The 27,491-nt window shown below is 46.1% G+C and overlaps 1 protein-coding gene across 1 annotated transcript in view; it reads left to right on the top strand.

Moving 5' to 3' along the window:
• ENDOD1 (endonuclease domain containing 1) overlaps positions 1 to 24,487 on the top strand; it is a 36,402-nt gene extending 11,915 nt beyond the window's left edge. The window contains exon 2 of the mRNA XM_055547742.1: positions 20,318 to 24,487. Coding sequence (XP_055403717.1) covers positions 20,318 to 21,520 — 1,203 coding nt within the window. The 3' untranslated portion in view covers positions 21,521 to 24,487. The remainder of the gene's footprint in view (positions 1 to 20,317) is intronic.
• The last annotated feature ends 3,004 nt before the right edge of the window (positions 24,488 to 27,491 follow it).

The raw sequence follows: 27,491 nt of genomic DNA, 5'->3' as shown, positions 1-27,491 counted from the left end.
TCCAAGCCAGGCTTCAGCAGTACATGAACTTCCAGATGTTCAAGCTGGTTTTAGAAAAGGCAGAGGAACCAGAGATCAAATTGCCAACATCCGTTGGATCATCAAAAAAGCAAGAATTCCAGAAAAACATCTATTTCTGCTTTATTGACTATGCCAAAACCTTTGACTGTGTGGATCAGAACAAACTGGAAAATTCTTAAAGAGATGGGAATACCAGCCCACCTAACTTGCCTCCTGAGAAATCTGAATGCAGGTCAAGAAGCAACAGTTAGAACTGGACATGGAACAACAGACTGGTTCCAAATCAGGAAAGGAGTATGTCAAGGCTGTGTATTGTCACCCTGCTTATTTAACTTATATGCAGAGTACATCATGAGAAACGCTGGACTGGAGGAAACACAAGCTGGAATCAAGATTTCTGGGAGAAATAGCAATAACCTCAAATATGCAGATAACATCACCTTCATGGCAGAAAGTGAAGAAGAACTAAAGAGCCTCTTGACGAAAGTGAAAGAGGAGAGTGAAAATGTTGGCTTAAAACTCAACATTTAGAAAACGAAGATCATGGCATCTGGTCCCATCACTTCATGGCAAATAGATGGGAAACAGTGGAAACAGTGAGAGACTTTATTTTTGGGGGCTCCCAAATCACTGCAGATGGTGACTGCAGCCATGAAATTAAAAGACACTTGCTCCTTGGAAAAAAAGCTATGACCAACCTAGACATTAAAAAGCAGAGACCTTTCCTTGCCAACAAAGGCCCGTCTAGTCAAGGCTATGGTTTTTCCAGTGGTCATGTATGCATGTGAGAGTTGGACCATAAAGAAAGCTGAGCACTGAAGAATTGATGCTTTTGAACTGTGGTGTTGGAGAAGACTCCTGAGAGTCCCTTGGACTGCAAGGAGGTCCAACCAGTCCATCCTAAAGGAAATCAGTCCTGAATATTCATTGGAAGGACTGATGCTGAAGCTGAAAGTCCAATACTTTGGCCACCTGATGTGAAGAACTGACTCATTTGAAAAGACCCTGATCCTGGAAAGATTGAGGGCAGGAGGAGAAGGGGCAACAGAGGATGAGATGGTTGGATGGCATCACCAACTCAATGGACGTGAGTTTGAGTGAGTTGGTGATAGACAGGGAGGCCTGCCATACTGCAGTCCATGGGATGGCAAAGAGTCGGACACGACTGAGTGATTGAACTGAACTGATGTGAGAGCAAAGGGCCCAAGGGCTATCAGGTCCCCCTCCCTCATGAACTTGAAGATAAAGATAGCACTTTGCCTGTTAGCTTTGGAGCAGGGCCATCTCATAGTTTCAGTCTTGTGTGGAGACTGGCTGTGAGCCTTCCCCAGTTTTCAGATGAAAGTGACACATTATTGAGTTGACAGTGGGACCTTACAGGCTGCAGTTCTGCACCCGGGGAGCTCATTGACCCGGCTTATCACTGCTCTTGCTTTTTTGCTCTCAATATTGGATGGCCTTCTGCCCCTCCATTCCTGTCCCAGGCCAATCAGAGCCTGGGAGTTTCCTCTCACTCATTTACATAATAAATGTGGCCACAGCCAATCACGGATGAAAGATTATCTTCAGTTTGCTTTCTGTGAATGATTTGGGGTGTATATGGACAATGGGGGAGACCTGGGTCAGAAAGATCCCCTGGAGAAGGAAATGACAACCCACTGCAGTACTCTTGCCTAGAAAATCCCATGGACGGAGGAACCTGGTAGGCCACAGTCCACGAGGTCACAAAGAATCAGACCCCACTGAGTGACTTCACTTTCACTTTCTTTCCGTGGCAGAAACAAGCTCACCCTGTTTATCTGTACCTTCATCTCTTCATTCCTGGGCAGCAGGGGGAGAATGTTAACATCCTGAAGGAAGAGTCCCCAGACATCAGGCTGCTGATTGATTCCTCTAGTAGTGTCTTTATTATTGTTGGCGTCACAACCATTTATTGAGTTTTGGGGTCTAAGCCCAGAAATAGGAGTCCATGACACAGGCCTGGGACGAGACGTAGTCCCTGCCCTCAGATGTCTTTTTACCTAGTGAAGAAAGTGGATCAGAGACAAGAAATGCCCCACTGGAAGGGGCAAGGACTGGGCATATGGAGTCATTCAGAAGATGGGTTTTGTAGTGAGATGATTTGGGCTGAGCCCCAGCTCTGTCCCAGCATCACCAACTCAATGGACATGAATTTTGGCAAAGTCCAGGAGATGGGGGGCGGACAGGGAGGACTGGCATGTTGCTGTCCAGGGGGTGGCAAAGAGTCGGACACAGCTGAGCAACACAGCTTAACAACAACTGACTCTGTTAGTTACTGACCGGGTGGCTGAATCTCACAGAGCCCGGGTCCCCATCTGTGGCCCAGAGCTCATAAATCACCCCTACACTATGGATGAGGGCCTCCCTGGTAACTCAGTCAGTCAAGATCTGCCTGCAGTGCAGGAGACCCGGGTTTGATCCCTGGGTGGGGAAGATCCCCTGGAGAAAGAAATGGCTACCCACTCCAGTATTCTTGCCTGGGGAATCCCATGGACAACGGAGCCTGGCCGGTTATGAGGTCACAGAGTCGGACACGACTGAGCGACTAAGACTCCCACCCTGTGGATGAGTTAGGAAGGTTCAGGATGACTCTGCATTGTGTCTGCATACTCAATACACATATGTTAAGCATGTGGGATGAATAAGAAAGCTTTGCTTCCCAGATCATGCCTTCCTTGGAGACAACCAGGATGGGGGTTCCCATGTCCTTAGGTCTGACCCTGAGGTCAGACATTTCAGTAATATGTCTCCATTCTCCTGCTGAAATGCCCTTTCTCCCTCTGCCCTGCTTCATTGCCACCTTGCCCGTGACTGGTCTCAGCTTTTCCTCTGGGTTCAGCTTCTCCCGCTCTGTCCTCTGTGCTCCTCTGCCCACTGATGCTCTCCTCTGCTGAAGAATGTAGTAGGAGTGCCTTCTCTCAGTCCCGCAGGTGCCCCTCTTATCCATTCCCAGACTTCTGCAACCAAGGCATGTCTCTTCCTTTGTGCCCAAGACTTAATCCAGGTATCTAGACAGTTCCTGGTCTGCAAGGTCCCTGCCTTGATTCTCTTGGGTTCTCGTAAGAGTAGGACTCCCGAGGTTTCAGGCTTGTTGGTGCATGAGTCATAAACTTACCCAAGCTTATTCAAAGGAAGGGCAGAACTGTCGTCAGAAATCACTGGTAAGTTCACAGGCACAGGAACAGAGGTACACACAGGCCTCAAAGGATCCAGAACCGGGAAGCTTCTGGAAAGTCAGTGGTCCCCCACAGAGCCTTCAGGATCTCTCTCCCACCCTCCTCTGTCTTTTCTCTCTCGACCAGCTCTTCCATTTTCCTGTGGGTCAGCCTGGCCTTCCTGAAGGCCATCCAGCAACCTCCCCACCCTGACAATGTTGGGCTCAGAGCTTCTTGGATCGAGAATCCAATAAAGCCATCTGGTAGGCTGCTGGTCAGATTGGCTATTGTTTCGTTATGCCTGGTAAGGAGGTGGGTAGGAGAGGTCATGTGAGGAGAAATAAGTGCTAGGTTAAGTTAGACGTAAGAGTTGAGTGTGGTGCATTGGCTGACACGGTTGGCAGAGCTAGTGGTTGAGTGTAGAGTGGGCAGCCAGATTAGACTACTCAAGGGACCCTCATTGTTCAACACAGCCTAGCCTGTGTACCAACCACATGTGTGATTCATCCTCCAGAAGACCTTGAGGTGGGTGTGATCCCCCAGGACTGCGTGAATTGGGGTCTTGGGAAAGATCTTACTGAGGCTGTATCAGCCAGGGTCTGGGAAGGAAACAGATGGAACTTTCAAAGTAGTTTAAGAATTGAGTGAAGAAACTGCAGAGAATTAAGGGAGTCAACAGGGTGGCTGGTGGCTCCCTGGTGGCTCAGATGGTAAAGAATCTGCCTGCAATTCAGGAGACCTGGGTTCAATCCCTGAGTCAGGAAGATCCCCTGGAGAAGGCAATGGCTACACACTCCAGTATTTTTGCCTGGGAAATCCCCTGGACAGATGAGCCTGGAAAGCTACAGTCTGTGGATCACAGAGTAAGACACGACTGAGCAACTAAGCATGCATGCATGCACACAAGGAAGTCGTTAAGATATGATCAAGTACCCAGGGCCTGGTTATTGCAGGAAGCTTTCACCATCCCAGGCCTATGGGGCCTGCAGGGAGCCTGGTAAGAGCTGTGACTGCAGAGAAACTCAGCTAGAGTCAGAACTGCAACAGCCAGGTGGGGAGGTTGTTGTTCAGTCACTCAGTCGTGTCCAGCTCCTTGCATCCCCATGGACTGCAGCAAGCCAGGCTTCCCTGTCCTTCACTGTCTCCTGGAGTTTGGAGGAAGCAAGGGAGTAAATCGTGTCTTCTCTCCTCCCATTGGCTGCTCCAGTCAGAAGCCAGAGGGCAGGAGAGCTCAGATGATGTGGTCCCTAGAAATCGGGTCCCTGGGACACAGAGCAGGGGATGGAAGAGAGTGGAGAATGGATCTGGGAGTCCAAAGAAGAGCACCCCACACGGGAGCTGTGAGGTTAGAGGAAGGCCTGGGCCCCCAGGTAGGACACAGGTAGCAGAGAGGAGTGGTGAAGGCACCCCGGCCAGTGCTGACATGGGCCGCAGCACAGAGGTAAGCAGGGTAGCATTTCCATCCTAACCATGTAACTGACTCAGCTAGGGGACCAGAGTGTACTTTTCTGGTTGATGTATGAGAAGATTTGGCAGGAGGCATTGGAGGGGGTGGGTGGTCATGACTGTGCCAGTCTGTCATTTAACCTGCAAGTTCAGGATGCTCTTGAAGATGTTAGAAAGAGTAGTAAGACATGATCCAAAAAGTACAAACAGCAAAAAGGGGCTTCTTACTTCACACGTGAGTAAGGCAGGAAATCCATGTGTGTCCAGTTTTGTGATCAGAACGTTAGCTGTTCTGATGAGTGGAGGATCCTGTAGTACTTTATTCTCTTTCTCGGCTTTACCATCCCAGCTCTTGCAATTTGAGGATGACACCTCTCACAGAGTATTAATAGGGTGTGAAAAAATCAAGCCCAGCTGGGCCACCACCGGAGCTGACCTCATCAGCAGTTTGTGCCTCAAGAGTTGTCCATAGACCCCTGTCCCGGCATCAGCCTTACTGGGGGTGGTGGTTAAAAATGCAATCTTGAAACCACCAGAGGCCTTCTGAAAGCATCTCCAGTGTGGAGCACAGGATTCTGCATTTTTAACAAGATTAAGTTGCTTCTAATACAGGCTGAATTTTGAGAAGTATTGATTTAAGGGAACATCACTGATTTCCTATAGAAGCTGCGTAGAGGGGGGCTTATTTCCACTGAAGACCAAACATGAATCTAAGAGTGATCTAGCGCAGGGGTTCTCGATTTAGAATCACCTGCTGCTGCTGCTGGAGAACTTAAAAAAAAAATCCTGAACCGATCTCCAAGCACTCAAGCTTTTTGAAGCTTCCAGGTGGCGCTAGTGGTAAAGAATCTGCTTGCCAATACCGGAGATGCGGTTCGATCTCGGGGTCAGGAAGATCCTCTGGAGACAGAGGTGGAAATGGCCCACTCCAGCCTTCTTGCCTGGGAAGTCCCATGGGCAGAGGAGCCTGGTGGGCTACAGTCCTTGGGGTTGAAAGGACTCGAACACAACTGAGTATACACATAGGTGATTCTAAGAACCTCTGATCTTGTCTGCACATGGAAAAAATTAGAAATGGGGATGTCTCAATTTAACTGACTTTTCTGAATTCTGTAGCACATAGTCAAGTGCTAAAAATAATTGCTCTGGAAAAGAAAGCAACAGTGGAGTGGAAAACTGGCTTCAGCGAGTAAGGAGGAATAGGACCAGGGGTGTTGGAAATCTGAGAAGGTACCACAGGTCTAGAGAGGCCTTAAAGGCGCCGGGGGCTGTCTCAGGCTCCCCGGGAGGCGGTGGGAGACGTCCCACAGGAGTTTTCCTCAAGGCCTCCCTTGCCTGCACCCAATGCCAATTTAGGATTGGGGTTTTTTTGTTTTTTTTTTGTTTTTGTTTTTTTTTTCTTTTTCTTCCACTTTCTCTTTTTTCTTCCGCTTTCTCTTTCCTTTAAAAAAATTTTTTTTTAATTTTTAATTGATTGATGATTACAGTATTGGTTTGATCTCTGTCACACATCAACATGAATTCACCACCAGTATACCTAGGTCCCCTCCCTCTTGAATCTCTCTTCCGACTTCCACCCTCTGCCGCCCCTCTAGATTATTACAGAGCCCCCCATTTGAGTTCCCTGAGTCATACAGCAAATTCGGGATTGGATTATTTTTTTCACCCCGCCCCTTTCATTTGCATTATTCAGATTTTGAAGACAAAGGAAGGTCTCACATGCAAGGGCGCCATCCTTTCCTCCCCTCTCCTGTCCCACCGTCTTCTGACCTAGGAGGGGAGAACTCCTAGGTTGCGCGTGTCTTTGGATTTGCACGGCTGCCCCAGTGCAGATGCGTGCCAGGCGCCTACGGTGTGCCAGTGCCGGGGCAGCTCCTCCCGAAGGCAGGGGGGAGTGTGGGCAGCCTGGAGGAAGGGTGACTCAGGGCAGGAAGGCTGTTCAGGAAAATAAAAATCCTGCATTTCTCATCCCCTAAAAAAAAAAAGGAAAAAGCATCCTTCTGATTCTTCTAAAGCTGTTTCTACGCCCAAGAGCAGAAAGAAGATTTTTGATGCCAAGCAGGGAGGATTTCTTTCTTTTTTTTCCTGCAGTGGGTGGGTCAGAGCTGTTTATGCCTTTCCTGAGAGCTGAAAGGCCTTGCGGTTTATTCCTTCTCAAAAGTCCTTCCTCGCCTCTTGTGGCCCCACTGGCCTCCACTTCTTTTTTGAAACATGGCTTTTCTGAACCCCCAGCTGGGTGTTTTACATGGTGAGTCCTCAGATCTAGTTCATTCTGACGCTGGGAGTGTGCGGGGGGGCGGTCTGCAGCTTCAGCTCTGATAAGGTTATCTGATGTTCCGATGGTCAGCTGCAGTCTCAGTTTCTTGCGAGGGGGGCCCTCCCGCCCACCTGCTGATGGGCCGTGGGGTGACCGCGTTTCTTTAATAACCCTGTTTCCCGCTGTTCAACTCATACATGGACCTAACTCTGGTTGAAAAACAAAACAACCCCCAGAGGAAACATCCTGTCCCCGGGGCCACAGTTCGATAGGAGTTGGCGAGGTTGCTTGAGACCATAGGGTCTGGTGTGAATCATTATCAGCCCGTGCTTATGGAGACTGAGACTGAGCGGGGGAAGGAGACACCAGCCTTCCTAGGGCGAATCAGTGCGGAGCTCTAACACCCGTTTGATCATCCTTTTCCACGACTAGCTTTCCCAGGGAGAAATCCTGGAGCAGAGATAGAGGCCCCTCTGTTCTCCCTGGAGCCCCTCTTTCCTTGTCTGCAAGGACATTGTATGCGCATCTGTGGCTCACACGGGACATCATTCTTTCATCGTGTTGAAATTGTCTCCCCAGTATCCTGGGCTGACCCTTCCCCACTTTGTCCTTGGGGTTGGCCTGCCCAGCACCGGGTTCCCTCGTGTCCCGCACACCTCAGCCCTGTCTGTACTCTGGCCAGCTCCCGTCAGCCGTGGGCCCACCTGCCCCCTCCCCGTGCCAGCTGCCCCATCTCGGAGCCCACCCTGCTCCTCTGCTCCTGCTCTGTGTGCTCCCAGTGGCGGTGCCCTGAGGCTTGCCTGGACTTCACAGCCCAGGAGTCCTCCAGGACAGGAGCCCTGCTCAGGGACCCCCTGCCCCTCTAGCCCATGGATTTCTCATCATCCCCTGAGATGCTCCCCAATGCTACATGTCTGGAGACCTAGGCTGTCCCACCTTCCCAGTGCCCCTTCTTCTTGGGGGTTTGTGGGGGGCTGATGGTGCATCTTTGCTCACCCCTGTGGGCCCTACTTCTCCTGCTGAGACCATGTTCCTCCCCTGCCTTTATGTAAAGTAAAGTCACTCAGTCGTGCCCGACTCTTTGTGACCCCGTGGACTGTGGCCCACCAGGCTCCTCTGTCCATGGGGTTCTCCAGGCAAGAATACTGGAGTGGGTTGCCATTTCCTTCTCCAGGGGGTCTTCCCGACCCAGGGATCGAACCCAGGTTTCCTGCATTGCAGGCAGATACTTTATCCTCTGAGCCACTAGGGAAGACTGCTCAAATGCAGGTCTGTCTGCAGCCTCTTCTTGCCCAAACCCAGCCACGTCCACCACCTGTCTTCCTTCCTGAGCCCGCTGGGGAAATTGCCCTCTGAATCCTCATGAATGACTCTCTCATCATCACAGCCCTCGGCCCTTGTCTCCATCCTTCCTTTTCCTTTCTGTGCAGGTGTCGTGCACTGCTGATCCTCCTCTAGCCAAAGCTCTGTCCTCCCTTGACTTCAACATGATACTGGATGATTGTTTCTCCCGCGGCTCCATCAGTTTCCAGTTGCCCCTCCTGCCCACCCTTCCCCCCCTCCTCTAGTGCCTCCTTCCTCACTGCCCTCACCTAGAGGCTGGGCTGCTGCTGTGGTGGGGCTAGGACCTTTTGAATCTGAGAATGCCGGGCACGGCCTTGGCCGTGCCACTGACAAATTGAGTGGCCTCGTACCTGCCCCTTACCCAAGTTTTAGTTTTTCTGTGTGTAAAGTGGACATGATGATACTAGTTACCTGGTGGGGTTTTGTGGAGAGTCAATGGGTTGATGACTCGTTTGAAAAGACCCTGATGCTGGGAGGGATTGAGGGCAGGAGGAGAAGGGGACGACAGAGGATGAGATGGTTGGATGGCATCACCGACTCAGTGGACATAGGTTTGGGTGGACTCTGGGAGTTGGTGATGGACAGGGAGGCCTGGCTTGCTGCGGTTCATGGGGTCGCAAAGAGTCAGACACGGCTGAGTGACTGAGCTGAACTGAATGCGTTGCTGCACTGCAGTGTTTTCTAAATAATAGTCATTTGCACCCCTGCTTTGCCAGAGTCCAGCTTGTACTGCTATTTTCTTGAGATTTGGTCTTTACATTGACTTTAAGTCAAGTCATTGGAAAACAAATTTAGTCTTATCCTAAATAATCATATCCTTGAAATTGTGTGTAGGAATTATTGGTTATATCTTCCCAGGAGAAATTAAACATGAATGCATAGCTATTAAAATAGAAGCATCCATTGGTTCACTTCTCGCTGTCCACAAGAAACCACGGAGTTATAGGCACTGTCCTGCGAATCTTACATGAGTCATGCCCCAGTGCCCCGACCCCAGGATGCGTGTGCACCAGGATGAGCTTTTATCTCTCTGTGGCCAAACTTGCTTTCATGCCCAAGCTCCAGTCATGTATCTCCAGCTGCTATAAAATGTTTCTGCCTGTCAGCTTGGTCCCTTTTAGAGGTCAGCCTGTTCACTTTCCCTCCATTGCCCTTTGTTTTCAGGTGACCTGGGCTCCAGAGTTGACATCATCTTTCACCTTCTGGGGACCCTTCTGGGTCCACCTCCACGTCCTGGGGCACCTTCTTTCCAAAGTTACGCACATGTCCTTTCCTTTCCATTCCCTCAGCTACCTCACGGTCTTTCCTGCCCAGTGTGGGTAGGTGTACATTTCCCTGGAATTACACGTTCCTAAGGAAGCAACAGTTAGAACTGGACATGGAACAACAGACTGGTTCCAAATAGGAAAAGGAGTACCTCAAGGCTGTATATTGTCACCCTGCTTATTTAACTTCTATGCAGAGTACATCATGAGAAACGCTGGGCTGGAAGAAGCACAAGCTGGAATCAAGACTGCTGGGAGAAATATTAATAACCTCAGATATGCAGGTGACACCACCCTTATGGCAGAAAGAGAAGAGGAACTAAAAAGCCTCTTGATGAAAGTGAAAGAGGAGAGTGAAAAAGTTGGCTTAAAGCTCAATATTCAGAAAACGAAGATCATGGCATCTGGTCCCATCACTTCATGGCAAATAGATGGGGAAACAGTGGAAACAGTGTCAGACTTTATTTTTTGGTTCTCCCAAATCACTGCAGATGGTGATTGCAGCCATGAAATTAAAAGAGGCTTACTCCTTGGAAGGAAAGTTATGACCAACCTAGATAGCATATTCAAAAGCAGAGACATTACTTTGCCAACAAAGGTCCAGCTAGTCAAAGCTATGGTTTTTCCAATGGTCATGTATGGATGTGAGAGTTGGACTATAAAGAAAGCTGAGCACAGAAGAATTGATGCATTTGAACTGTGGTGTTGGAGAAGACTTTTGAGAGTCCCTTGGATTGCAAGGAGATCCAACCGGTCCATCTTAAAGGAGATCCGTCCTGGGTGTTCTTTGGAAGGACTGATGCTGAAACTGAAACTCCAATACTTTGGCCACCTCATGCGAAGAGTTCACTCATTGGAAAAGACCCTGATGCTAGGAGAAATTGGGGGCAGGAGGAGAAGGGGCCTACAGAGGATGAGATGGCTTGATGGCATCACCAACTCGATGGACATGAGTTTGAGTGGACTCTGGGAGTTGGTGATGGACAGGGAGGCCTGGTGTGCTGCGATTCATGGGGTTGCAAAGAATCAGACATGACTGAGCGACTGAACTGACTGAATGATGCTCTGGCCTTAGGGAATGTACAGATCAAGTCCAGACTCAAAAACTCAGCATTGAAAGGACCCAGAGAGCAGAGTGGAGCTGGAGAGCTTTATGGTCGCTGAAGTCAGACCATGTGGGTTTGCAAACTCGGCCTCCCTCATCGACAGTGTGATATCCACCTGCTACTCAGTGATTGAGCCTACATTACACTTTCTACAGAGGAGGTAGTAGGGATCCTGTTAGGATTAAAGAAGGTATGTCCTGTAACACACTTACATGGTGCCCACTACCTAGAGAGCACTCAGTGAGCTTTAGTTGTGATTATTCTATGACGAGTTATCTGTGTATCAGATCATTTATAATCTGGTCCCCTGGTATCCCTCCCAGTTAAAGCTTTTCCTTTCTCAGAGTCCCATTTTCACAGACTCCCCATCTCTCAAGCCTTTGTGCAGATGTCTCCTTAAGCCATACTGACCTTTCTGTTTCTCTATCAAAACCTTGCATATCCTTCTAACCCTGCCTCAACTTTTGTTTTCTCCAAAAGCTAAAGATATCTTATCTTCTCTGACTGTTTATGGTGTCCTTCCTTCCTCTGGAATCTGATTGCTCTTTTTCTTTATAACATTTATTTGGCAGTTAACTTTATCTGGTTTTTCCTTGGTTTCCTACTTAGTTTTGTATGTGTCTGTGTCTTGCTTCCCTAAGTAGATGGTGAGTTTCTTGATGCCATTTGGAGGTGTGTGAGGCAGGGATTCAGAGCAGCAGCTGTGACATCACCACTCACCACCTATGTGACCTTGAGTATGCTACTTAATGTTCATGTGCCTCAGTTTCTCCACTTGTCAAAAAATGATAATAATAGTACCTAGTTTTTGTGGGTTTAGATGAGTGAGTACTTGGTGCAGCTACTTACTGATTTAGTACTGTGAAATTCTTAGAATAGTGCCTGCCGTGTATTACTCACTGAGTGTTGCTGATTGTTATTGTTACCATTCCTCCTGCTTTCTCCTACAGTAGCACTCACACATAAATAGCCTCAATCCATATTGTTGAATGGGCGCCTATTTCCCCTCCAGTTCTCCTTCTCAATTTTCTCCTCATCTATTTTTCTTCCATGCATACTAGCAGGAAAATTGAAAGGCTCCTTTTATTTAATTCCAAAGGAGGGGGAAAACAATCCCATGGGTTTAAGTAGCTTTGGCTGTCTGCTAAAGTAAACAGACCAACTCATTGAGAGAAACAGGTTTTTTTCTTGGCATTAAATTTGAAAAGGAATTTATTATAAAGTTGTTTATGGGGCAGGATGCTGGTGGATGCGGAGTGCTCATTCGTCTAAAACTTGTTGCGATTAGGGAAAAAAAAATTCCATTAAACACAGGCACTGTATCAAATAACACTGGCAGCCCAGGAGGACTAGGTCAATAGGGAGGTAGATTACACAGAGAGCTTGTACCTGTCCCTTCATCCAGGGAGTCTGTTGGGAAACCAAAGAGAAAGATAAGTGGTGCTTGCAAAAGGGCAAGGGCAGCCCCAAAACTGTAATCTGAAATTACTTCCTACATCATAGGTGTATTTTTGTCTTTAGGGAGCAGTGTTGTTGGTAATTTAGTGTAATTGCAGTGACCAGCTCATTAGACTGTGTCTGCAGAGAGCCTGGAAAGAAACAAAAAACACCTGCCCTTTATGTGACAGTGTCTCAAAGAATGCATTCGACTTTTACATCAAATATTCTTATTGTTTTCAGTACAGTTTTCCATACATGAGTCAGAGATTTTAGTTACACACACACTTGGCTGTTCCTTCAGAAAGTGAGAACCTACTAAGACATGGTGGTTGTTTCATAGAGTTTAGTAAGCATGATGATGGGGGAAGCTGTTATAACTGATTTTATTTAGACTTTCAGATGAGTCTTTAACAAATGACATTAGAACCACAGTCATCTTGAGATCAAAACAAAGTTTTGTCATAAGTTAAAAAAGCGGCTTTAAGACAGGAAGTAGAAATCGTGATGGACGTTTCTCCCAGTGGAGATCAGTTAGCAGACTGTTCTAAGACCCTGGGATTTAATATGTTTTATGATGAGATGGTAGAGTGATTTCATAATGGAATATCCATTTTTAATGACTCCAAATTGCAAACACAAAATCAATGAAAATGAATTTGAATAAGACAGAAATACCTATATGAAGAGATGAGAGAATTATAGCTAATAGATAAAGCAAAGGAATTAGTAAAAAATAAACAAAAACCAAACAGGTTGTTTGTAAGCTGGCTGGTGTGTTTTGGCAAAGGGCTGGGAGTCCTTCTGTCTTATTCTTAGTGAGAGAGTTCAGCCTGTAAAGTTCTTGACACATCAGAGAAAGGTCTTGGAACGTACTGTTCTACTTACACCACACAGGAGGTGGCCTAAATATAAAAGAAGGAGATTTAAGCAAAGTAAGTAAATTTGGGGATGATAAATCTATAGTGAGTTATAAAAGTAAACAAGGCATGCTTTAGCAGAAACTTTATAACCTTAGACAAAGTTCCTGGGCAGGTGTGCAGTTCCTCTCCTCCCACTGCAATCACATAGAAATGTTGAATTTTAAAAGTATCTATATATTTAAATTAAATTCATATTTCAGCAAAAAAGTAAGAAGAAATTTTCAGGTGCCAGAAATATATAAGAAATCAATAGCCAAAGCTGTGTGTGGGAGGACACGTAGATGCTAGGGGCTAGGGCTCTATACTGCCTGTGGACAGACGTCAAGGTTACATAACCTATTCATGATGTGGGTCTGGAGCTGAGCTCTCCAGGTAAAGCTGGGGGCTGGCAGACTGTTGCAGCTTTGGTGAACCAGGCAGGAAAGCTACTTGCAAGTTGTTATAGGAAGTAGCTGCCTACACCATGTCATTAGTGGAAACAGTCAACCTCCAGAAGTAAGCCTGAAGCTGTCATTTTTCCTTGTATGGGTCCAGATGTGCACTGCTTACTCCATGTGGAAACCCTAACCTATGAAAAAACTCAGAAGCTAGTCCAGAATCATTGAACTCTTTAGAGCTCCAGCAGAGGCAACTGCAAATGCAGTCCTATTAGATTTGGTTTTGTTTCCATTTTTGTCTTTTTTTTTTTTTTTCAGCAGACCATCATGGACCTTTTATGAAGACAAGCTCATGAGCAAACATTGCAGAGCACTTAAGTATATACACCACCCTAAAGTCAAGCAATAGGAGCAACAAAATAAACTGAAAAGCCAAATAAAATAGATCTTAAAGGGAATTTAAGAATATCTAAGAAAGATAGGAAAAAAAAAAAGAATTTCTCAAGAGAAAAAACCCAACAACAGAATTTTCAATAGAACCAAATAGAAATGCTAGGAAAGAAAGAAGAGTCATTGAAATGAGAAACAAAAAGAAAAAAGAAAAATACCTCAACAAAATAGGTATTAAACTAAACATAGCTAAGGAGAGACTCAGTGCCTTGGAAGATAGATCTAGGGACTCACCTGGAATGCTATATAGAGAGTTAATAAGATATAAATGGCTCAGATGGTTAAGAATCTGCCTGCAATGCAAGAGACCCAGCTTCAGTCCCTGGGTTGAAAAGATCCTCTGGAGAAGGGAACGGCTACCCACTCCGGTCTTTTTGCCTGGAGGCGTCCATAGATAGAGGAGCCTGGAGGGCTACAGTACATGGGGTCTCAGAGTCAGACCTGACGGAACAAATAATGCACAACACTATGAAAAAGAACGTAAGTCACAAAAAAGGATAGAAAGAGAGGCTTTGATGTGATTGGATCCTCAGAGGAGAGAATAGAGAGTTCATTGAAGAGCAGTGTATGGTCTCATAAAACATTCTTTGGCATTTTGGTCAGAGATTTAAGACTGTGTTCCCTGGTGGCTCAGACAGTAAAGTGTCACCCTGCAATGCAGGAGACCTGGGCTCGATCCCTGGGTCAGGAAGATCGCCTGGAGAAGGAAATAGCAACCCACTCCAGTATTCTGGCCTGGAGAATCCCGTGGACAGAGGAGCCTGGCAGGCTACAGTCCATGGGGTCGCAAAGAGACGGACACGACTGAGCAACTTCCCTCATAAGACTGTTAGATAAGCCTTGAGAAATCTATTATTTATTTTCTGTTTTAATTCTGACTGGCAGCATCCACACTGATTTATGTACAGTATATACATCACTGTATTGAACTGTGACCAGGCAAGACAGTCCTAGAATGCCTGACAGTTTTTCTCCATGACGTTTCACTGTGCTTACTGTTCTCTGTTACAGCTGCTGGTGAGGAGAAAGAGAACAAGTAGCCAAGTAAGGTGCTAATAGAACCAACGTCTCTGGGAGACCAGCCAGCTGCCCACTTTCTAAGGGTAGTAGTATGCTTCCCTCATAGCTCATTTGGTAAAGAGTCTGACTGCAATGCAAGAGATGTGGGTTTGATCCCTGGGTCAGGAAGATCCCCTGGAGAAGGAAATGGCAACCCACTCCAGTATTCTGGCCTGGAGAATCCCGTGGACAGAGGAGCCTGGCGGGCTATGGTGTATGGAGTCACAAGAGTCAGGACATGACTGAGCGACTGAGTGCAAGCGTGCAAGCTGGAAACTACTCTGATCGGCTGCTCCTGCCTGAGCTGCCACCTTCCTTGGCTTGTGAAGCTGGCGGCTGAGCTTTTATGTGCTCTGGGCAAAGGCAGAAAGCAAGCCTGAGGGCCAATCTGCACGTGTTCCCATTCACCTTCCCCTTTCCACTCTCCCTTCTTTCTGGGGACTGCAACCCCAGGGCGCTCAGACACCGGCTTCTCTCCCTGTACATTTAAGGAATTTCATTTATTCCATGTCATAGAGAGAAAAGGAGACAGTGATTTCTTTTTCTGTTTGGTTTTCCACTCTCTGGCATATAAAACTGGTACAGCAGTGTCCGTTAATATGGGGAAAGCATGGCTTAGTCATTAAGAATGTGTGCTTTAGGAATAAAATGACTGACCTCAGTTCAAATTCTGTCCTGCTAATTATTGGATGACTTTGGAAAAATTCACCTTTCTGTGTTTTAGTTTTCCCACCTGTAAAATCAGGTAGAAAAAAAACACCTTCTGTAACATTATATTGAAATCATTTAATTGGTAGTTAAGAAAAATTAGTCCCTGACCTCCTGCTGTATTGCTATATAGGTACCGGGTGCAGACATTCTATCTTCATTTCCAGCACTATATTCTACCCTGTCATCAAACCATAGGGCCAATTTGGGGTTCATAACAATACAGTGACCATGGATGTGGGGTTCTGAAGAAGGCCAGGAAAAGGGAAAGGAAGACGTGCTCTCTCCTGCCTGTGCGTCCGGACCACATCGTTTAGTTTCTGCTTTGCCTGCAGAGGCTCAGAGCAGGGAGGTGCACAGCGCCCACTGCAGAATTAGGTCCCAACCTCTGCAGTCACCTCGGTTCATCCTGGCCCGTTCCCATGTACCTGCGAGCTGCGGGCAGAACAGACTCCATTATGGCAGATATCTGGAGCCCATTGAACTCAAGTGGCCTGAGAGGATGTGGAAGCACCCAGCTTAGTCTCCTCTGACCTTAGCCACGGGAGACCACGCTCTGAAGTTTGGGAGTAAATCAACCCACAATCCTGGTTTCTGTCCAAGAGCAGGATGTTGTAGGCTGTCTCTTACACACATGCACACACACACCCCCAATCTCGCTCTCTTCTTTTATCCCCCCTCTCTTTTATCCCTCCCCTTTTCTTTACCTGCCTGCCCTTTTTGGTTCCTTCCCCTTCTTTATCTAAGACTCTCTTCTCTGTTTGTGTTCCAACCTGCCTTCTGTCCTTGAAGGCATTATTTCATCCCTGGGTGGCTCTTGGACAGAAGATGAACCAGTGTGTTGCCCTATGCTCTGTCACCGGCTACCATTAAAAAAAAAACCCCAGCTCCAGGCTTCCTCTAGATGGGATAAAGAAGCTACACCAGGCTAAATGCAGACACAGTACCCTAGTAAGAGGGAGAATAAACAGGCACCCTAAAATTCCTTCCACCCAAGACTCTACAATCTTGGCTCTGCCATACCTTGATCTCATGATTCAGGAATGAGGCAGATATTTCCATGGGTTGTATCTTCTGGCTATAGGAAAGCAAGGGCAGCTTTACAAAATGGATGAGCTTCTGTCCTCTAGGGGTGTGGTGGAAGTGGGGACCATCCAGGATCATTTCTTTTTTTTTTTTTTTTTTAATCAAATATCATTTATTGCATTCTAATCTTGGTTAAATTGTTTATATTGTTAGTTTAATCTGGTTTGAATTTTTAAACTTTAATCCTTGTTTTTTTTTAAATTTTATTTTATTTTTAAACTTTACATAATTGTATTAGTTTTGCCAAATATCAAAATGAATCCGCCACAGGTATACATGTGTTCCCCATCCTGAACCCTCCTCCCTCCCCATTCCATCCCTCTGGGTCGTCCCAGTGCACCAGCCCCAAGCATCCAGTATCATGCATCGAACCTGGACTGGCAACTCATTTCATACATGATATTTTACATGTTTCAATGCCATTCTCCCAAATCTTCCCACTCTCTCCCTCTCTCACAGAGTCTCTCCACTATTGATTCCACCTCATCTCATTTGGGTCACCTCTAACTCCCTTCTCCCTCTTCTCTCTTCCATGTAACGCTGTGAACCTCTCCGAGTGACCCTCACAGTAGAGAAACTTTTCATCTTTAACGTAGATGTTTTATCAGTGGTGCTGTATAGAAGGAGAAGTTTTGAAACTACTGTAAAAATAAGACCGATAACTGGAAGTAGGAGGCTTAAGTCCAAACCCTGACTCCAGGGAACTCCTGACTCCAAGGAACATTAATTGACAGGAGCTCATCAAACGCCTCCATACTGACACTGAAACCAAGCACCACACAAGGGCCAACAAGTTCCAGGGCAAGACATACCAAGCAAATTCTCCAGCAACAAAGGAACACAGCCCTGAGCTTCAAGATACAGGCTGCCCAAAGTCACCCCAAAACCATAGACATCTCATAACACATTACTGGACATTTCATTACACTCCAGAGAGAAGAAATATAGCTCCATCCACCAGAACATCGACACAAGCTTCCCTAACCAGGAAACCGTGACAAGCCACCTGTACAAACCCACACACAGTGAGGAAACGCCACAATAAAGAGAACTCCACAAACTGCCAGAATACAGAAAGGACACCCCAAACTCAGCAATTTAAACAAGATGAAGAGACAGAGAAATAGCCAGCAGATAAAGGAACAGGATAAATGCCCACCAACCCAAACAAAAGAGGAAGAGATAGGGAATCTACCTGATAAAGAATTCCGAATAATGATAGTGAAATTGATCCAAAATCTTGAAATTAAAATGGAATCGCAGATAAATAGCCTGGAGGCAAGGATTGAGAAGATGCAAGAAAGGTTTAACAAGGACTTAGAAGAAATAAAAAAGAGTCAATATATAATGAATAATGCAATAAGTGAAATTAAAAACACTCTGGAGGCAACAAATAGTAGAAGAACAGAGGCAGAAGATAGGATTAGTGAATTAGAAGATAGAATGGTAGAAATAAATGAATCAGAGAGGATAAAAGAAAAACGAATTAGAAGAAATGAGGACAATCTCAGAGACCTCCAGGACAATATTAAACGCTACAACATTCGAATCATAGGGGTCCCAGAAGAAGAAGACAAAAAGAAAGACCATGAGAAAATACTTGAGGAGATAATAGTTGAAAACTTCCCTAAAATGGGGAAGGAAATAATCACCCAAGTCCAAGAAACCCAGAGAGTCCCAAACAGGATAAACCCAAGGCGAAACACCCCAAGACACATATTAATCAAATTAACAAAGATCAAACACAAAGAACAAATATTAAAAGCAGCAAGAGGATATTTCTAATTCGAAGTCTGGGGGTGGGGACAGAACGACCTTGAAGGGTGAAGCTATGGAATACTCCATTAGCTTTCATGACTATTCCTGCTTTCACACCACCTTGCTCGTCTGTTGCCCTCACTAAAGCTACACATGTGTGCATGAGCATGCCTACATTTGCTGTTGCAGAGCTGGAGAAATGTAGAGTGGGTTGCCTTCCCCACGTGAGGTACAGCAATCCACATGGCCTTGGCCCTCTTGGGTTTAGCAAGTGGCACCAACTCTAGGGAATCAATTAGTCAGAATTTACTTCTTTTAATTCATTTCTTTTTTTCCTTTTGCAAGTAACATATATATCATTTGCAGGTTGATGTAGGTAAGAGGTATACCAAGAGAAACAAGAAAACAAGGGAAAAAGTCTATCACTTGTATCCTTGGGAGTTGATCAGCCATAATGGACATTTTCATGTGTTTCAGACTTTTTTCTTGCTCATTTTTAGGCTTAAATTAATTTAAGCCTATTTAATTTAATTTTATAATCCATTTAATTTAATAATCTGCCATTTAATTTTATAATCTGCCTTTTCCTTTCAAAATTATAGCACATATTTCCCTATCATAACAAGTGCTTTTTAATGGCTTTGAGATATTTCCTTGCTGGATATAACACTATTTAACTGTTCCTAGTTTTTGAAAATGTAGGTTGGTTCAGCTTCCTGCTATTATAAATACTGCAGTGATCAGTTAATACTGATCTCAGATTAACAAGAGTGCCTTGAGAGTCTCAAGTAGTAACGAATCCACCTGCCAATGCAGGACACATGGGTTCGATTCCTGGGTTGGGAAGTTTCCCTGGAAAAGGAAATGGAAACTTATTCCAATATTCTTGCCTGGAAAATCCCATCGACAGAGGAGCTGGGCAGGCTACAGTCCATAGGTCACAAAAAGTTGGACATGACTTAGTGACTAAAAAACAACAACAAGGTGAGATTCTAGTATGTATCAGTCCTTGACTGGGTCCTATGTACAGGGTCCATGGTGTCAAGAAATTTATAGTCTAATTTGGGAGCTAAAAACAGAGGTTTGGGTCAGTCCTGAGCTCTTTCCTTTCATCTTTTCAGATTGGCAAAGTGAAGTATATATTATACTACTGAATTTAAAATGAATAAGAGCAGAACTAAGAGGGATGTGTGTGTATGTGTATATATATAATTATTGATATTTAGCACATAGCTCGATAAGCCTAGACAGAAACTACATTGTTAATAATAGCAAATATTATGAGGAGATGAAGTTCAAAGAGCAGCTGGTCAAATTTTATCTTGGCCTGGGAAGAATCTAATGTAACTGACAATAATCTATACATGTCCCTCTATTTGATTTAAATTCTCTAGAGTTGATTGCTCTTTGTATATCCCAAAATATGCAAAATTCACTTAAGACTGCGTTCTTTAAATTGCAGCTCACATTGGTGGCTGATTATCTGAATTCCAGTTCTGATTTTTACAGGCCTGCTGAGATTTACTTTTCCCCTTGCTTTCGTTTTTACAGTCAGTTTGAATCTCATGGAAAAACATTCCCGGAAAAGGGTATGACGTTTATAAAACCACAGCAGATTGAAAACCGGTGTTCTGATGGTGTATTTGTGTGAGTGTGTGATAGGTCATTACTGTAGGTCAAGAGTGGAATAGACACAAAGAGTGGAAGAGGATATAGTCGACTTGAAAGATGCTTTCAGACACTAGGGTTGTGGTGTATTAGGATGAAGTGTGTGTGTACTTCCAGACCAAAGTGTTGGAAGTGTCTGTATAGTAGGGACTTCACTAGAGTCTGGGCAGAATGGTCTGAGGATCCCCAGTCTGCTGTCAACAGGGACGTATCTCAACCTCGCTCTCTCTTTTCAGATTGATGACCCCAACAGCAGCCTGGAGGAGGTGACGGATGAGGCTGAGGCCATCAGGTCTGTGAACAAGCTAGGAAGCAACCAAGCCTTGAATGAAGATTTCCTGGGTTCTGATTACCGGACCGGGCAGCTCTACCCGTTCTCCCTCAGCAGTGATCCCCACTCGGCCACCTTCACTCTCACAAATGCGGCTCCGATGACCCCATCCTTCCAGGAAAGGTGGTACATGAATCTCAACAGCCTGATGGAGCGAGCTCTGACCCCGCAGTGTGGCAGCGGGGACGAGCTCTACATCATCACAGGCGCTGTGCCCTCGGACCTCAGGGTCAGAGACAGAGTGAGCATCCCGGAGTTTGTCTGGCTGGCGGCCTGCTGCGCGGTCCCTGGGGGAGGCTGGGCCATGGGCTTTGTCAAGCACACCCGCAACCGGGAGGTCATCGAGGATGTGATGCTGAGGGACCTGGAGAAGCTGCTTCCGTTCCACCTTCAGCTGTTCCAGAACAACTGTGGGGAAAGTGACCAAGACACAGAGAAGATGAAAAAAATCCTGGAGGTGGTTAACCAAGTCCAGGACGAGGAGCGGAGGCTGGACTCTGAGGGGGGCTCCGAGATGCTCTCCAGCGCAAGGGGAACCAGGTCTGCCCTGCCACCTCCGGAGACATCTGGGGAAGGGAGTAGCCTTCTGGGAGGACTCCTGGGCTTTGTCGCTACCCCGTTCATTAAGCTTTGCCAGTTAATTTATTACCTTGCCTTCGGGATCCTGAAGTACACTGTGTATTTCCTCTGGTATGTTACGAAGCAGGTGATTAACGGTCTAGAAAGTTGCCTTTATCGCCTGGGGTCAGCCACCATCACCTACTTCTTGACCATCGGGGAGGAGCTGGGCAGCATTCCCTGGAAGGTCCTCAAAGTCACGGTCAGGATCACCAGGGCCGTGCTCCGGATCCTTTGTTGCCTGCTGAAGGTGGTCTGCCGCATTGTGGGTGTCCCTGTCCGGGTGCTTGTGGACGTGGCCACGTTCCCCGTGTACACCATAGGCGCAGTTCCGATCGTCTGCAGGGACATTGCCATGGGCCTTGGTGGCATCCTCTCTCTGCTCTTTGACACAGCTTTTGGCACCATGGGTGGTCTATTTCAGGTCATCTTTACTGTCTGCAAGCGGGTTGGCTATAAGATTACTTTTGACAATCCTGGGGAGTTATAGAAAAAAAAATAATGAGAGCCCAGTCCCAGTGAATTTGATTTTTTTTTAATAGAGAAAGCTGGAATATTTTGTCTATACTATGGGTTTCTGTTCACTGTCAATTATATTTTGGCCTTTGGTGGGGGTGTCTGCCTGTTCCAACCTAACCCAAGGACATGTTCAGGGTGGGATTATGTGTAGGTTGCCTGCTGGGATGTGGGTGAACTTCCAAGCCGTCCCCTTCAGTGATTCACTCTGATACAGGAGACCTTGTGAGAGATGGTGGTGTTCATTTGTGATCAGTAAAAATTACAGAAGAAGGAGAATCTGGAAGAGGACCACTTTAAACCAAACTGTCTGAGAAAAGTAGAAAGGAATTTATTCCTGCTATTACTCTCGGAGACTCAAGACAAAACTGATATAAGTATTCCTGGCCAATTTGTTATCATTTTGCTTCTCTTTCTCCCCAGCTCAGCTGACTTGGTGAGGTGCAGACACTTCCTTGTTGAAATAGCTCTCTTAGGATATAGAATCTGTTACATCCCTTAGCTTTCCATGACTCCCGAGAATCTGTAAGGTGGTTTTGTTTCTCCAACGTTGAATTTTGCTGCATTTTTCCTTTGAGTTAATGGTAAGCATTATATGCAAATATGGCATAACAAATTCTGAATGCAAAGACTAAGATTGTTTGCCCCTTGAATGCTACCCAGGTATTAAAAAGGGAGTGCAAAGATCGGACCTCTGCTCTGAATAGGTGCCATAGGTCTGAGGATATCCTTAGCCAAGCTTGGATTAACTTGACATATATTAAATCTCTGGCTGAGAAAATGGAGCTCAAAGACCTACATGTTAAGCTAATACGAAAATTCATATCCTGAAAAATACTAGATCAGTCTTTCTTAAACTTCCAGCAAGTACCCAATAGAGTAAAATGCTCTGATTCTGTCCTTAAATGGTGGTTTTAGTATAAAAGTATAAAAAAATAGTCAGAAAATTATAACTCTTCTGGCCTTCTTGGCAAAAAAAAAATCATAGACACATATATCTAAGTTTATATGTATATAATCTTGATTCCGAATCATTATCTCAGGAAATTATTTTTATAGTGTGTTTGATGCTAGAAAACATAACTGTCCAATTAAAGCAAGTTATTTATGAGAGCTAATCTCCAATGTTTTGATCAAGCACTTGTCATTTTAATTCTTGCACTGAAAAACGATAACAGGAGGAAGCCAAAGCTCTCAAACTTTGCTCTGCCTTCCAGAGCTGAGAGGGAATCACCTGGATTTTTCTGAGTGTTCTAGAGAGTTCCTGTGAGGTAGAATAGGACCCAGTGTAAACTACTGATTTGGGGGTGCAGGCCACTGTGCATCTGAAAGTTCAGTGCAGAGATCTGGGTCCAGAAAGGAAATGAGGGGAGAAGGATGGGCGAACCGTCAGCATCAAGTTGATGCCCAAGAAATGTGAGTGTGATGAGAGTTACTTTTTTGCAGAAAAATAATGGAATTGGACCCGAAGTAGCAGGGCAGCCAGCAAGCTGCCATCCTGATCAGTTTGTTACATGAGGTAGGTAGTGGGACACCAGGCCGTGAACCTGTCATAGGAAGTAATATACTAGATTATCTAAGACTCTTAAGCAGTATTTTACCAACACTTCTGTTGGTGACCGTAAAAATCTGTAGTCAGGCTTTCCTTCATTTCAGTAGTGTGAGGAGCCATGGAGGAGAAGATTTTGCCTTGGTACTGATGGGTCAGGTAGAATCCTGCCAGATGAAAGAAAGGGAATTTCAGAGGGGACCAGAGAGATGGTCTGACCAGAGACAAGCTCGGCCTGACCAAAGCCGCCTCTGATGAGGAAGCTGATGCCTGATGCTAACTGATGGTAGACCAGGAGCCAAGGTCTTCGGCTTGGGTCCTATCCAAGGTGACATCCCACACCTTGGATGTCAGATCTGTGTCTCCCTCGTCTAGGGCGGGGTTTTCTCCATCATCCATCGGATAAACTGGACTCTGATGAATTAAATGGGTTTGGCCCATGTGATGAAGCAACTAGCTGTCCATGCGCACCAGTAGGGTTGCTGCCTCCTGTGGAATTAATGTCCCCTCAGAGTACCTATCTGCATACCGAAAGGCCCACGGGGGCCATCCATGGCAGCTGGAGCCCCTTGGCACCATGCAAGGAGCAGGGCATCTGAACTTTTCTAGAGAACCATTCGAAAATGTCTTCCTTTTCAGTTCCAGTTGTTTTGCGTCTTATTTATTTATTATGGTGTGGCCTTTTTTGAAATCTGGAAAGGGATAATAAAGGGAAAACTAATCCCCAAGGTTGGGTGGCTGAGAGCCTCCACTCCGGACTGTGGGTCTTTGTGCCTGTGGCTCGCCAGCCCCAGCAGGTGGCCAGACCGCTGGCCCCCCAGTGAGCCACTTTGGCCTTTGGGGTGGGATTTTGAATTGACGAGCCCCATTTCTGGTTGGAAGATTTTTCTGTGGCTCTGCTATGTTCTCAGGCCCTTGGAGAGGTCAGCCAGCTCTTCATCATTGCCGAGCTGACTTTCTAGTCTGGATCAGCCACGCCTTCGGACACTCCTCTGTTCCATTGTGCCTTTTGAGTGTTCGCTTCTCACTCAGCATCAGCACTTGCCCCTAAATGCAGATGAAGGGATCTGGAGAAGGAGCTAGAGTGAAACACTGGTCATTCATCCATCCAATGTCCATTTGAACATCTAAGTTGCATAGATCAACAATACGTGCATCCCATCCTTGAGGAGTTCAGATATCTAGTGGGGAGGACGTGGTGAGCTGATCCATGTACCACATTGTGGTAAGCCTGCAATGGTACTAGCATCCCTGGAGCACAGCAGGAAAACCCACAAAACATGGACGTTGGGGAAGCCTTTATAAAGGGCGTGATGAGTCAATTTGACATTTTCAAGCTATGTACAATGCTGTGCACCTTGCAATGCTCAATAAAATAATTGTTGACAACTCATCAGCTGTTCTGGAAAATATATAAAGGGGGAGAATCTTGGAAGGAGGTCGGGGGTTATCTTTGATTTTTATTTTATTTTTTTCCATTTTCTTCTTGATCGACATTAACTCAAGCCATTTCCACTCCCATCTGGATTTTTTTTTTTAATTTTTTAATCATACATAAGAAAACAGAGAGGTTAGATCAGTGAAACAGGCCCTGGACCTTCTTTTCCATGTTATTTCTCTGAAAAGCTATTTGGGACATGAAATATTTGAAGCACCCAGGAACCTACTGCTTCACTGATTCTGAATCACATAGGAAGTTATAGGAACACTCTAAATTTTTATTTTAGGAACACCCCCCCCCCCACCCCCACCCCCGCCACAGTGTGAGATATGACACGCAGTCTCTGGAGGGAGGTGGTCTTCTGTGGCCTTTGGTAGGGCACTCAACCCTGGGATAGCTCTTGCCTTCCCACTGTGGGCTGGGTCTTATGTGTGATTTGATGTCTTGTTCAGCATTTCACCTAAACTTGTCACCCACTGAGGTTTCAAAATGTTACACTAGGAGCTACATAGTGTGGACTCCTTGGTCTTCATAAATGGGCTCTCAGAATTCTCACTATTTCTCTCTCAGTATTTTCTCCCAGATCATGGCTTGATTTCTAATAAATACATTTCAAACCTATTTTTTTTTTTTTTTTTTTGGAGTATAGCTCATTAACAGTGTTGTGATAGGGGGCTTGCCTGCTGGCTCAGTGGTAAAAAAATCCGCCTGCCAATGCAGGAGATATGAATTTGATCCCTGATCTGGGAAGATCCCACATGCCAGGGAGCGACTAAGCCTGTGCACCACAACTCCTGAGCCTGCGCGCTCGAGCCCAGGAGCCACAACTCCTGAGCCTGCGCGCTCGAGCCCAGGAGCCACAACTGCTGAGCCTGCGCGCTAGAGCCCAGGAGCCACAACTGCTGAGCCTGCGCGCTAGAGCCCAGGAGCCACAACTCCTGAGCCTGCGCGCTCGAGCCCAGGAGCCACAACTCCTGAGCCTGCGCGCTCGAGCCCAGGAGCCACAACTCCTGAGCCTGCGCGCTAGAGCCCAGGAGCCACAACTGCTGAGCCTGCGCGCTAGAGCCCAGGAGCCACAACTGCTGAGCCTGCGCGCTAGAGCCCAGGAGCCACAACTACTGAGCCCACGTGCTGCAGCTACAGGCTCGCCCTAGAGCCTGTGCTCTGCACCAGGAGAAGCCACCATGATGAGAAGCCCACACACCACAACTAGAGAGGAGCCCCTGCTGCTGGAACTAGAGAAAAGCCCTCACAGCAACGAAGACCCAGCACAGCCAAAAACAATTAAGTAAATAAATTATACATATATAACAATGTTGTGATAATTTCAGGTGGACAGAAAAGGGACTCAGCCATACATGTACACGTATCCATTCTCCCTTAAACTCCCCTCCCATCCAGGTTGTCACGTACCACTGAACAGAGTTCCCTGTGCTATGCAGTAGGTCCTCACTGGTAATCCATTTTAAATAAAATATTATTTTTAAGCTTAAATTTCAACATGGAAAACACTGAGACCACTTGTCTTTGTTGATTGTGTGCCATTCAGTTGGTGTTCATAAGGAGATGCTCTCAGCAGAGGATCAAGGTCACTCCTGCAGGGCATGTTGCCTAATGTAAGAGCCCAGACCCTGGAGTCAGAATGACTTAGGTTCCAGTCCAGGCTTCACTTCTTAACAAGCTTGCGATACTGGGGAAGTTCCCACCCAAAGCCTCAGCTTCCTCGTCTATACAATGGGGCTAATTATCACTACCCACCTCAGAGAATTGTTATGAGAATTCAATGAGTTAATGAAGATGAAGCGTTATTCCCATGCCTGTCACGTGGGAGCACCCAGTAAATGTTAATTGTTGTTGTAGAGCTATTGTTGGTCATAATATCCGTGCATCTTGAGTGAAATGACGAAGTTGCCTTAGACGTCAGGACGTTTCTGGATCAGAGCTGGAAAGGCGAGGGTTAAAGTACAGTCTGGGAGTTGAGGTCGGGAATGAAAATGAAGGAATCCAGAGCCTCATTGGTGGTGTCAGTGTATCTGAAGAGACAGGCAAGGGCTGGAGCTAGAGTCTAGAAAGGGGGATTCTGAGAACAAGAGCTCTACTTGTTTTCAGCACCTATTCAGAAAGCTATCCCCAGGTTGCTCAGTGGTAAAGAATCTGCCTGCCAATGCAGGAGACACAAGAGATGTGGGTTCCATCCCTGGGTTGGGAAGATCCCTTGGAGGAGGGCATGGCAACCCACTCCAGCATTCTTGCCTGGAAAATCCCGTGGACAGAGGAGCCTGGCGGGCTGCAGTCCCTGGGGTCGCAGAGAGTCAGACACAACAGTGCATGCGCTCAGGAAGGGATGCATGAGCATCTCTGGTCTCTGGAGTAGAGAAATATTTCCCCTCCAGACCCTGCCTTGCTAAGTCCGTAGTTTTATAACAGATTCAGTTTCTCAGGAACCCCAGTACTTCAAAGAGAGTTAACCAGAGAATACGTACACATTAAGGCTGAAAAGGATGACTTTCCCTGTAAATAGTCAACCTTCTTTATAGTCAGCCTCTTGTGAGTTAAAGCATTATGAATTTGTCCCCAAAGATTAATTGATCCTGGAGCATTGATTAGGTAGGATCGCTGGATCCCCTTAGTTAATCCTTAGATCTCACCCTAGAATGACCAGCCCTTCCCCCCACCAACTCTACACGAACCAGGAACAACCTCCAAGAGGTCCTGCCTGTCAGCTGCAGTGCCATTCTTGGGTGATCGAGTCCCATCCAAAGCAGATGCTGACAACACATTTGGACTTTGGAGGCTTGAGTAGGATATAAAACCACCTGCTATCACTGAAGATTGCATACCTTGTAAAAATAAGAGATTATTTTTATAAAGAAGAATCCATACTAATCAGGTGAACCAAGAGATAATTTTGATGAATAACTAAGAAATTGTAAGAGGTCTACGTATCCTCTGTGT

This window comes from Bubalus kerabau, chromosome 15 (assembly GCF_029407905.1).
Source record: "Bubalus kerabau isolate K-KA32 ecotype Philippines breed swamp buffalo chromosome 15, PCC_UOA_SB_1v2, whole genome shotgun sequence".
Taxonomy (NCBI): domain Eukaryota; kingdom Metazoa; phylum Chordata; class Mammalia; order Artiodactyla; family Bovidae; genus Bubalus; species Bubalus kerabau.
The sequence above is the reverse complement of the archived record's forward strand: the minus strand, read 5'-3'. Positions and strand labels throughout refer to the sequence as shown.